General features: G+C 44.6%; 1 protein-coding gene across 1 annotated transcript in view; it reads right to left on the bottom strand.

Annotated features, from left to right (window-relative positions):
- Window positions 1-13214, bottom strand: part of lyrm4b (LYR motif containing 4) — a 43209-nt gene that overhangs the window by 23570 nt on the left and 6425 nt on the right. The window contains exon 2 of the mRNA XM_020621887.1: window positions 6591-6711. Coding sequence (XP_020477543.1) covers window positions 6591-6711 — 121 coding nt within the window. The remainder of the gene's footprint in view (window positions 1-6590; window positions 6712-13214) is intronic.

Here is a 13214-nt window from a genome sequence, read left to right as displayed (position 1 = left end):
CCCCCCCCCCCACACACACACACAGTACAACAGTAATGAGGAGTTACTTTCAAAAGCTGCTGTGTCTTAACCTTAATTTTTTTTCTCTCTGAGCAAACACTAATTAAGGAGCGAGGCGAGATGAAGGAAAACTGTGCTCACATATCAGAACAATCTCACTGTGTGTGTGTGTGTGTGTGGAGCAGGCGGACTCTGCTGTGATCTTCTGTTTCAGTCCACTGCAATGAGGGAGAGAGGAAGAGGAGATGAAAGGAAGCAGAGGGAGGATGGAGGGAGAGAGGAAGTGTAGAGGAGAGCTAATTTAGAAGATGGAAGAGCTGCTATGCTTCCTCACATCTCCTTCCCCCCAATAACTCCACATTTTCTCTGTCCATCAAATCCAAGGTGCTGTTCATCAGTCTGAATGACATTCTGACAGGATGTAGACAAACATGGAACATCGACTCATCAAGCTCTGTTTTTACTTTTCTGTTCATTTGGTCTAAGTCTAAATTAACAACGTGTTATATTACAGCTACAGAAACGCTGAGGTGTCTGGCTTCATCAGGCAATGTTGGCCACGCCACGTCTATTCATATGTGGAGCTCACTAATCTCACTGCTGTGAACCAGCAGCTCTGCTACTTAGATCAAGCTGTGATTCCAGTCACAACAATCAGTACCACTAACTGACTTGTAGAAATGTAGCTCTTGCAATGAGACCTGACAGGAGATTCAAATTTGATAAGGAGATCTGAAACTGGATTAAAAACCGCCATCGACCTCCAACGCTGCCTGTCAGCAGTTTCAGGCTGTCTGAGGTCGGACACTCAGTCCTTTCCTCATTACACCACTGCTGTTGTCAGATTACGTCCTTCATCGCTCCTGGTCAAACCCCGAGGAGCAGCAAACGTCTCCTCTTCGTGTGCTGGAGGTCTGAGCAGCCTGTTCACACTGTGAACACACTGGGCTCCTCTCATTAATCGTCCCGCTACTGCAGCACTGCAGAGGAGGAGAGGCCGAGCAAAACAGAAAAACACTTGTAGGCAGACACATCAATAAAGTCGAGCTGAGGAAAATGAGAAGAGGTGATTTTGAGAGAAGTGAATCGATGGACTGCTGGGCAATCTGCTGAAGAGGAGAGAGTGTGGAGGGTCCGTGAAAGAAACCAGGAAAGTGCAGAAGACATAAGTGAAGAAAGCAGAGAAACTGTGACTCACAGAGACAGGAGATCAGAGTCCTTCTGTACAAGATTATGAAATGACAGAGAGAGGCAGACGCTGATCTGCTCGTGCACTGGCTCCACTTCATCACTGAGGCCACGCTCACTCTTCACTGCTTCACAGTGCATTTCATTCCCTGGCTGTTTGTGAGAACAGTTAGAATGCTCTGTGGTTCTAGTTGAATCTGGTGCAGAAAACAAACACTGAGGGCACAGGGACTGTAGTGACCCCAAGCCTTTTCTTAGCCTCATCATCGGGTCAGACTCTGTTTGGTTTGTGACCAAATACCTGAAGAATTATTAACAGGCCCATTAACAAACGTTAGCACACTAACACAGAGATGGAAAACAGTAAACATGAGCATGCTAGCATGTTGACATTAGCATTTAGCCCACAGCGCTGCTGTGCCTACATCCAGCCTCTCAGAGCTGCTGGCATGACTCCTGGGGTCAGTCTCAAGCCCCTTAGTTGCACCCATGTTTCCCACACTTGGATCGTTTTCTTGTGTCTTAGCCCCGCCCACGTAGGATGTGAGGAGAGAGGAACTGAGAAAACGTGGTCTACATCAGCAGTAAGTGACTCACTAACAGAAAAATGAGGGCCTTATAAGTCTTCAGACTTCCTGCTCAGCCACACCGACACTCGTCTTCACAAATATTATACCCCGCCCTATGGCATATAGCAAAAAACAGCTGAGGAGACCTGGGATGTTGTTCTGTTGTCTCAGAGCTCTTAACATCCCATCTTCTTTTAACCGTGACCACAAACTCTCCCTGACCTCAGCAGAGTACTTTTAACTGCCTGAACCAAACCAAACCTTTACCACAGAGGCACCAGATCAGAAACTGAATTTCCATCCACCTCTGCTTTCTGATCCTCTCTCATTTATTTCCATCACCCTCCTCCCTCCTCATCTCTAACAGCTCTCCTAGCATCACGTTGCCTTCTGCAGTCAATGAATTTCATCATGTAGGGGGTGTGTGTGAAGGAGGAGGAGGAGGATGAGCTATCATCATTGCGTCAAACCTGATTTCCAAGATTAAAATAACAAACAAGCAAAGTACTAGAAATAAAGCCACAGAAGAAGAACGAAATGCAGCATACCCTCAGATCCATGGATCCAGTCCAACGTCACTGTACTGGCTACGACTGAAGCGTTACCACATGTTCACAAGTGTCATTTTACTGTATTAAAGTTCCTCATTCAAACCAAGCACGTTTCTGTCACTGCCTTTCTATCTTGTTTGTTCAGGTCATTCGATCAGAGTGAAGGTCAAATAGCGTGTTACTGTTGTAATACTGCGACACTACACCGTGCTGCTGCATGGCTGGATTCACAGCCCCAAAAACCTGACCTGTGATTTTTGTGCTGTTGATAAAAGCTGTGCTGAGCAGCTGTGCTTCTGAGGGCAGCGGGGTTCAACTCTTTGAAATTTTGAGGCCATCAATAGTAAGAAATCAATACTAAAATATCAATACCTAGTTTGCGAGGCTGGTGATGAAGGAGCAAAAGATGAGTCTCTCTTCTTCAGGTTTTCGATGGACGTTGCGGATTTTTATGTTCTTCATGTAGAAACAAAACTGCTCCTGATTACAGTGGTGATGGTGGTAGATATCGACTCTGGTCCCAGCTCTAATTAACACCTCGTCCTGCTGTGAACCAGAGTCGGACTCGCAGCTTCTCTTGCTGCCTCAGTATTATGTTTTATGAAGTGGGGCAGAGGAGGAGCAGGGGGCAAGGCTTTTATCCACTTGAACAGCTCAATTTTCTCCTTCTAGACTCACTATGGATTGGTACAGTGTGTGTGTGCTAGCTGGGGCACTCAGGTGCACAGCAGCAATAAAGGTGTGGGATTTCTACAGGAAGGCTGGGGATTTTCACAGATTGAAAGACTGAAGGAGAGGAAAACGGGGAGAAAATAGATGAGCGTGAAGTGGGGAGGAAAGAGGGAAGAGCAAGGTGAGGAGGAGGAGGAGGCGATGAGGTGACGCAGGCTTTCACACAGGGTGATGCCCTACTTTCTAACTCAGCTTCTGTCCAGCTCATCTTTCCTAAGATCTTCTGTTTCCCCAAAATGAGCTGAAGAGATGCAGCTGCGTCAGAGGAGGACTGCACAGCCTCTCCTGCTTCAGAAACATGTCACTGATCCGCTCTTTGCTTGCACTTGCAGTTATTTAAGACGGTATGAAATGAAAATACTCATTTAAGCAGCTTCTTATTGAAGCATCACACAGTCTGGGGCTGTAGCAGAAAAACCATTCCTCACTGACTGACATGCTGTCAGTGACCCTGATTTTAGGGACTTGCACCATTACACATGTCAGTAAAGCCAAACATTGATTCAAACCTGACAACTAAGCCACAGCACATCCATAAGAGAACTGTCCTCAGTAAATGATGACTTTGAATTGTGACACAGACTATGAACTGCATCACGGAGGGAGAGACGTGACACACAGACACTGCGGAGTGTGAAAGAACAGGGCTCAGCAACACAGCTACTGCACATTCCTGAAAAGCCTTGGTTCCCTCAGCTTAGGTCAAAACTCTTCAGGGTCATAATTCAGTCAGATCCGGACACATTTGATCAGGCAGAGAAAATGTCGTTGTGAAGTAATAATCCAGTTTCAGTTAATATATATCCATCTGATCACAGGAAACACAGAGGAAAAGATATAAATCACAAAAATTCTCCTTTTTTAACTTAATTTCGCCTCTGAATACACATGTACAAGATGTACAGTACAGTCCCATGCAGTTGTAATGCCCCCCCAGCTTTGAAACACAAAGCTGTTCTTTAAAACCCTGTTTCTCTGATTATTAACTGACAAAGCCTGATCTGAACGTCTGCAGAGAAGCCACAGCACCAGGGACTTCACTTTCCTCTTATTAAGATGGTGGTCCTCTTTTTTCTGCACCACAGCGTCTGTAAATGAACTCCAAACATGAACGCAGTATTTTGTCAGTATTCCCCATCTGAAATGAAGGATTTATTTCTCCCACTCTGTGTTTTAATTTTCTGCTGAACCAAAAGCTGCAATTCAAAAATGTTAAAGGAAAACTCCATCTTTTCCCACATTAACATGATTAATACAGGTTCAACAACTATTTTGTGTTTTGGTTTTTTTTTCAGTGTCCATTACAGGATTAGCGGCTGAGGCCTCGATATGTCAAGCAGCAGCCACAGCTTCATAATGACCATGAGCAAAACACAAACTTTGACTTCAAACACATCTTAAGATAGTGTGAGCTCTTATATTAACAATGGAAATGCTTTAAATGCTAGAGCTGTTTACAGTTCAGCAGCACAAACAGACATCTGTGCTCAGTTTGTATCAGCAGGTGCTGGCCTTAGAGCCATTTCATCTAAACGCTGGACAAAAAAAAAAAAGCCTCTGTACAGATTTGAGTGACTGAGATTCCGTCTGGCCCCTGGGAGCCATAGTGGGGGCCGCTTTCCCTCAACCTGGCAGGTATAACTCACTGCCTGATGTGGCATTTAATCTCAATTGAGCCAAAATGGCCTAAGGCTGTGTGACACTGCAGCGACATTAAGCAGCAGTAATCTGTGAAACATGGCTGTTCAGAGGCCACCACTCACCCACACACACACGAGGTGATAAAGTGAAGCCATAACATTAACAAGTCCTACAAAGAGAGCAGCTCTGTGTACGTGCATGAGCAGAGTAGATCCAGCTGCAGATGGACAGAGCGGCCGCCTTGACCAGTCACACACGGTCCAGCTCATTTCACTCCTCCTTCCCTGCTGCGTTACATTCGTTCACTCTCTCACATCTGATCCCAGGCCTCTCACTCTCACAACTCCCTTTCTCCAACCAAACACACACTCTCATTAAAAAACAGAAGCATGCTGGTTTAGTGTCTCCTCCACTGAGAGAGGCAGCACTGCAGCTGTAATCCATCATCTTTACTCCCTAACTAACTTACAAAGGCACAGACACACAGAAATATGCACTAAAACACACACACGCAGTTAAGAACAGACACATTCAAGTATAAATTAAACTTTTTATGTGTACACACACTGATGCACCCACACTAGTACAAGTGCACAAAGACAATAATATAGATTACAGAACACAGCTCGTAACTACTGTCAACCACAGCGTGCAGTAAAACCAGCCAATTCATCAAAACAGCTGTTCAACAAACAGAAGTGATGCTTTCAGCTGTCGCCTCTGTGTCTCTACCAAAGGCCGTATATACAGATGGACGACGCGTCACCACTTCACTCCGCTATGCAAAAGTGAAGCCAAAATACTGTCAATACAGAGGCGGGCATTTTGCTTTTGTGATGCATTTTGCAACCGGATTCTGCGCAGTAGTGACCGAGCAGTCCAGTGACCGCCAATCAAAGCTGTCAATCATGTCAAATACACTCCTTTATATAGCATCATCAAATAACTGATTAAAGACAAGCTTACCATAAAAACGACCACTTGTTCACACATCAGTGTGATAATATCTCCCAAAAACCACAGAAGTGGCCTCTGGGAAAAATGAATCTGACTTGTACTTTGAGTTTTTAGTGCAGCTCATGTTCCATCCACCAACACAAAGGGAGCAGGATTTATGACCTATACTGCAACCAGCCACCAGGGGGCGGTGGCTTCACTTCCTGGAGCCGTCAGGACATTACTCTCTCTGTCCAGTCTGGGGTCTGACTGTTTATGAAGTAGAAGCAGCGCTAAGCCCCAGACAGACATCTGATGTTTACATATTGACTAATCCATGTACTTCTTTTATAGCGTTTATGAGTTTAGGATTACATAAATAAATTTTTGGCTTTATTGGTTGTGACTGTGTGTTTGATTATTTTTTAATTTTACTATTTTACTTTATGTTTTGCTTCATGTTAGGTTTCTTGTTGATTTACTGCTGCTTTCCTGTTCAGCGTTACCACGACTGGCTCCAGCTCACAGACGTCCATCTGCAACGGAGGAGAGCTGACGTCTGGCTGCTGCTGAATGCAGGATTCAGTGTGTGGGCAGGACGTTTATGTATGTGTGCGTCCAAGTTCACCTACACACCCCTCCCACCACTGCCCACTGTATGTGATGCATTTACACACCCACACTGTTACACACACACACACACACACACACACACACACACACACACACACACACACGTGTTCGGCTGTGTGCGCTGAGATGAAACAGTGGTAAACAGAGAAGGTGACAATCCTCCACTGGGATTGGCTGACAGGCTGCTGGTGCATTATGGGAACAAAGTGACATACAGTGAGGTGATTAGCCTGCAGTTGCCACACAGGTGTGTGTGTGTATACGACAGGTGGTCAGTCAGTAAACAGGTGTTCATCTGCATACTAGTCAACCTGGTTAAACTGTGTGTGTGTATGGTCACCTGTCTCTGTATCAGTGCCAGTGTCTGCTGTCCCTCCTCCATCAGGCTCTCCACTGTTTTTGGATCCTCCACCTTCCTGTTGGCCCTGAAAACATCACGCACCCGCTGCAGTGCATACGTCCTGTAACACACACACACACACACACACAGAGGACTTGATTCAATCCATTTAGAAGGGAAAAACAAAAATAAGCCATAAAAAAAAGACAGAACATATAAACAACTGATGTGTGCACAAATCCCTCTGTGGGGTTTAGGAAAGTAAACAACCACAAACACCAAGTTTAAACACAAAAACCCAAACACCACCAGACGTGGGACAGAATAAAAAAAACACAAGGGTGGAAACAGAAAAAGGACAAATTAGTGCGGATGAGATCAAAACAAAGCTCAAGGCAGCAGCGTAAAAACAAACACCAACTTGTGTGGATGCAATCTGAAACAACGAGTGCAGTCGCTACTCTAGTAGAACCACAGTGAACAGGCTGTGCAGACTTGGCCAGTCTGATCTGAGGGGTCGCCACCACACAAACACCTGAACAGGTGGGCAGCGACAACTTGCTTCACTAACACAGCTCTGATGACCAGATCAGATGCATTACACTCAAGTGTTTTCCAAGTTAACAGGTAGGCTGCGACAGCCCTGAGATGTTGAACAAAATAGGATTACTACTTTGCATCTGTATACCTCTGCCAACCAGTCCAATTCATTGGACTGACGTGAGGTCACTGTGACCTTTGACAATCAACATCTGACCGGTTCGTCCTTGAGTCCATGTGGACATTTGCACCAAATCTGAAGAAATTCCCTGAGATGTCATGTGTACGAGAACATGCCGGATGGACAACCTGAAAACAGAGTAATGGTTTCAAACAAGAGCATGTGCTATGTGGAGCGTCCCAGTCAGAGCCCAGACCTCGACCCAACACAGATGCTGTGGCCTGAGCTCGGATGGCCGCTCACACCAACGTCAGGTCTGATCCACAGCTACAGGAAGAGCCGGGGTGAGGTTAATGCTGCCAAAGGAGCTTCAAGCTGCTAGTAAATCCACAGGTCCCACCAGCACTCTGAATGTTTAAGGGGCTGTTCAACAAAGACATGAACGATCCTAACTGTTTGTGTGGTGTTAGCTTCGACACACTGGGTTTGCCTCACATTTGACTTAGATGAAGACTGGGTCACATTTTGTTACCAAATCATACAGAAGACCTGATGACTCCAAATGGTTCTGACTGTCTTGCCTCTGTATATTTATTGTGTATGGAAAAAACCACAAATGAAACAGTAAAATAAAGGAATAACAAGTCAAATAAGAAGCTTGAGCTAAAGCTGAAGTGCAGACTGGAGCATAAAGAACCCTCTCTTTGTAAAGTGCATTGTATTTTCTGTTGTGCAGCAGACCGGCTCAAACACACAGCTATGACAGTACCTGGTTTACAATCTAAATGTGGGTGTTAGAAATCTGCCTGGACTGGACCTGAGGACTCTCAAACACAAACAGCACTTTGTCTCGGCTGCAGGCCTGGACAACCACCGAGTCCGGCGGCTGCCATCTAGAATAAGAAACTCCAGGTGAGGAGGTACATTAGAACAGACAAATTGGAAACACTGCAGTATTTTCTGGCAGAAGCTGCTGAGGTGAACACAATGATTGGTTTAAATTTCAGCTCTTTTTCTTGATGTGCTCAGGCCTCGTTACAGCTGGCAGCCCCTCTGATGTGAGGAAACTACAAAATCGACCTTGGGAAGTTACAGCGCTGCCCAATAAACTCATTCTTCTTCTCTGTCTATCTCTGTGTCTACAGCTCATTTAGGATTTAAGACGGAAGCAATAAAGTGTGATGGATCAGATTTACATGCAGTGGTTAAATACGACAAGCCTCGCAAGAACATGGTGGAGGAGTGATGGGGAAACAGGCTGAGAGTGGTCTGAAGGTGACACCGAGGGAACTGCAGGCAGGAGGGAGGAGAGAAAGAAGGGAAGGACAGATAGAAGTAAGGAGGAAAGGACCTTTAAGAAAGGCCAAGGAGCAATGAAGCAAACAAAGAGGAAAGAAGAGGAAAAGAGGAAGGAAATGAAAAGCAACGATGACACAGAAGGAGGAAGAAAAAGATCATTAAAGACAGATGCAGATAAAATGGGGCCAATGGAGGAAACAAAGATGCAAAGAAGTCATGACAAATGGAGGCTGGGGAGGAGGAGGAGGAGGAGATGAAGAACCTCTCAGTTTGTCATTCAAACATCTGGCTCGTTTCCCTTTGTGGCTGAGCAGGGCCTGCAGCCTGCTCCATCAGGCCGATTCATAAAATGCTCTCAGCTAATGGACTCGGCATAACAAGCACAGCAAAAGGTAAAATGAAAACAACAAAGAGATTAGAAAATGCTGGTAATAATAAGCAGACAGGAAGACACTACCGTCCAACAGCTCAGGAAGTCACATGGTGATCAACAGCGGCAGCATGAACATCATCATAAATCAGACGTTTTACAAATCAAAGCTGATTTCAAATGTTGTGGCCATGACAGGAAGCACAATGTGAACACTAAGGTGGTGGAGGGTTTACGATCACAGAGGAGAAGCTGATTGTCAGTAAAATAAACTTTTAAAAGATGTCGATAAACAGAACTCTGTGCAGGTTTTAGACTTGCTGGGTGGAATACAGGGATTCACCAAGTTTCAACAGCAACACATTTGTCATCTTGCTGTTGACCTACCTCTGACATTCAGCCTCTTCCTCCATTTCTCTTCTCTCATTGAAAATGTATTATGGACAAATATTTAAATACATTGTCATAAAACTGACATGTGTCTGGATGTCTGCTGAGAATTTCACCTCAAATGTTCCAACTTTGTTCTCAACCTTTGCTTTCCTGCAAAGGACAGGGTCCAAAAGTCCGACGTGAAATGTGTTGGAGTACTTTTACTACTAGACCTACAGAATGACTTGTTCAGTTACTGCTTCAAAATACCTTGTTTCTTTATTTGTACTGCTCCCCAGGAACTACAACTGTGTACTGCAAATCCCATGACACATCAGTACACCTGTACCTAAACAGGCTCATAAAGCCTGTGCAGCCACACCAGTGTCTCCATTCAAAGGCAGCCAATCTGTGAGATGGCAGCACACAACCAAGCTCATGGAGACAAGGCTGTGCTGCAGGTGTTAACATGCTCCCATGTTCACCGCCTTAGCTCAGCATGCTAACAGTGGCTAATCAGCTCTAACACAAAGCTAAGGCACATAACAAGTAATAAACCACAATACAGGACAAATGCAAACATCTATTCCCGATGATGGTGTTAAATCAGAAGTTCAGCTGAAGGTATTTATGGTCCTTTGCGAGATTCATTCAGTTGTGTGGTCGATAATAAAACCTCTGAGAGCATTTTTAAAACAAACAGAAAAAAACAGACCTGAAACACGTTTTCAGTTTATAAAACTCCAAACTTTCTGGATTTGTGTTTAAATTTGATTTTTGTGCTTGTGTTCCACTTCCTGCTGCTATTAGCTGCAGCAGTAATCCAATTTTCCTGCACAGCATCATGAATGTTTCATCACACTTCTTTTTATATCCTTGGTCCTCCCTCTGTCTCTCTCTCAATCACAAAGCGCTCTGAAATCAGCCTGTCAGTTCAAACTGTGGTACCTCTCCTCCCAGTGCTGTGAGGACCTGCATAAGCTGCTACTGTAGCCACAGAGAGGGAGACAACAGAGCACGGCCCACGACAACGTCTGGCACATCCAGGTCATTCTATAATAAGTACACACCGTTTTCACACCACAAAAGGCAGATTATGAGGGGAAGCCTACAACAAGATTAATACTCTGTAGGTGACTTTATCTTTAAAAGTAACTTTAAAAGTAACAGTTCAAAAAAAGAAGTGACATGACCCTCTGCTTGGGAAAAGGTTTAGTCTGGAGCGGAAAGGGGCGGAGCCAGAAGCACAGTGGTGGAGGAAGTGTTCAGGTACTTTAACTATAAGAAGGGTTTTTCCAGCCGCCAGAAGTCATGTCAAACAGCCATGGAGGAGCTGTGGGCAGCTAAAAATCTGAACCAGCAGCTGCCAGAGAGAAGAGGTGGCGTCTCTTGCACAGAGAGAGAGGGACAAAGAAAGAGCAACAACCAGGGTTAACATGGGTTTGGCTGTTTGACATGGAGAGGGTTAAAAGCAGCCAAAGCACTCAGACACATTTACTGTTAGCCAGCTAACGCTAGCTTCAGCAACAAGGCATCTGGCCTTCAGGCTAAGAATTAGGACAGAAAGGGCAAGAGCGGTACAGTGTGGCGAGTCCCACTAGACCCTCTAGAGCAGGGGTGCCCACACCTTTTCTCCTTGCAAGCTACAGTACTTTTCAAATGACCAAGTCAAAATGATCGAGCTACACTAAAAATACTACACACACACCCACACACAAAAATGTATGAATGAGTGTCATAGTTTTTATGAACAGTCTGAAAGTGCCACTCCACATTTCCCTTCTTCTGAATAGTGATGGTAGATTGGTAGATCAAGCAAACACACTTCGAATATAACGTCGTGGAAAAAAAAGTACTCCTCCCATTCCGCATGGAATATTTTCAGTTTCTTACTTGATTCAGCTCCCCCACTCATTTTATACCCTTTAGTAGACATTAATTTGAAGGCTGACAAGGTAGTTAGCTCACTGCAGTTTTGCAGTAGCTCGTGCGGTTGGTGACTCGTGTGTCAGAAAAGACAAGATCTCAGACTGGCTGCCCTGCATGTCAATCAAGTAGCAAATGCCATAGGGAGGATGGATGATAGGTTATATATGAATAATTGTCACTTTCTGCTTTTCCAGTTAGGGATCGCCACAGCCAATCGTCACACTGACCATTCGCATGTTAACATTTGGCATGTGTTTTTCGCTGGATACATCTAATTTATTTTTGAATGGCACGCGATCTACCAACACTACCTTTGCGATCGACGTATTAGGCACCTCTGATCTAGAGGCTGAAAAGAAATGAGGTAGAGCACCTTTAAAAATGACTTGAACAAATTGATTATCAAAATAGTTTTGGGTTAATTTTCAGCTAAGATGTATGCTAAAGGACCAAAACGTTCACCCACAAAAGTTTCTGCATTATGGATGTCCATATTATAACTAATTTAATTTTTTTCTCCACCAGGACAACTCCCCACACACGAGGTCCATGAGGCGGTGGAACCAGCCACCATCTATGGGCAGGCGAGTGGAATTTATTTTATTTGTCTCTGTGGCATTTCTCATCTGGCTGCTCAATAATTCAACACAGCAGTGGTCTGCACGAAGACTGGTAGAGACCGGCATCTCTATGATGTCTGCATGCAGCGCTGTGTTGTGACAGCTGAAGATGCTGCTTCAAACTCAGCCCAACCACACACACATACATGTTTACTGTTATTCCTCATGGGGACTTTAAAATGACTTGCATTCATTTCCTGGAGTCTTTAACACTACACGACTAACCCTAAGTTTAAAACAGCATCTGCCTCCACGAGGAAGGTTGGGTCCCCACGGCGTGAGTGTATGAACAGGTTTTGGTCCTGACAGTGTGAGTGATACCAGGTGTGCGCGCGCACACACACACACACACACGTCTTTATGCCTTTGAATAGCCCACGTTCTTTGTGAGGGCCACCACTTCTACTATAGCTACAATGGTGCAAAACGCAAATCTATCATGAGGTGGCAGTAGAGAATCAGAGTCACTTCAGAATTCAGAAAACTGGAAATAAAAAAATTCTTGTTCTTCTACACTTGTGAGGACCAGAGCCTGTTGCTAGGTAGATTTGGTGAACTGGACCTTCTGTCACAAAGCACCAAAATAATGTAAGTTATATCACCAGATTTTAGAAGATCTTTCATATCAAAGGTTCAAGGTTCAAAGTGTTTATTTGTCATGTGCACAGTTAGGAAACGTGTTTCCCTGTACAATGAAATTCTTATTTTGCCGTCCACATGAATGCCACAAAATACAAATGAAATAAAAAGTAGATAAATAAGTAACACAATCTAAGGCACTTTAAGTAGCAACAGATGCAGCAATATAATAAAAAATATATAAGAAAATAATGTATGCTGCATGGGAGCAGCATGTGCAGCAGAGTCGTCGTGCAATTATGCATGTAACACAAATAACAAAATCTAAGACACTTTAAGCAGCAACAAATGCAGCAGTATAATAAAAGAATATAACAGAGAATGTATGCTGCATTGGAGCAGCATGAGCAGCATCCAAGTCATTGTGCAATTATGCATGTGCAAACAGAGTGTAAACAGTACATCATGTATTTCCTGGTAATAAACTCCTCAGCTGTTTAGGAGTCTGATGGCAGAGGGAAAGAAAGTGTTTTTCAGTCTAGTGGTCCTACATTTCACACTTCTGAACCTCCGGCCAGAGGGGCAGAGAAGTGAACAGTCCATGCGGGGGCTGTGTTGCATCTTTGAGGATGGAGGCAGCTTTCCTATGCACCCTGCGGTGGTAAATGCTCTGCAGAGAGGGCAGTGGGAGTCCTGGTGAACTTCTCCGCAGTCTTTACCACTTTCTGCAGGCGCTTGCGCTCCATAACAGTAGTGCTGCCATACCAGACAGTGATGCAGCTGGTCACGAAGCT

This window comes from Monopterus albus, unplaced genomic scaffold (assembly GCF_001952655.1).
Source record: "Monopterus albus unplaced genomic scaffold, M_albus_1.0 scaffold269.1, whole genome shotgun sequence".
NCBI classification, from domain to species: domain Eukaryota; kingdom Metazoa; phylum Chordata; class Actinopteri; order Synbranchiformes; family Synbranchidae; genus Monopterus; species Monopterus albus.
Note: the sequence above shows the minus strand (reverse complement) of the source record. Positions and strands in the feature narration are given on the sequence as shown.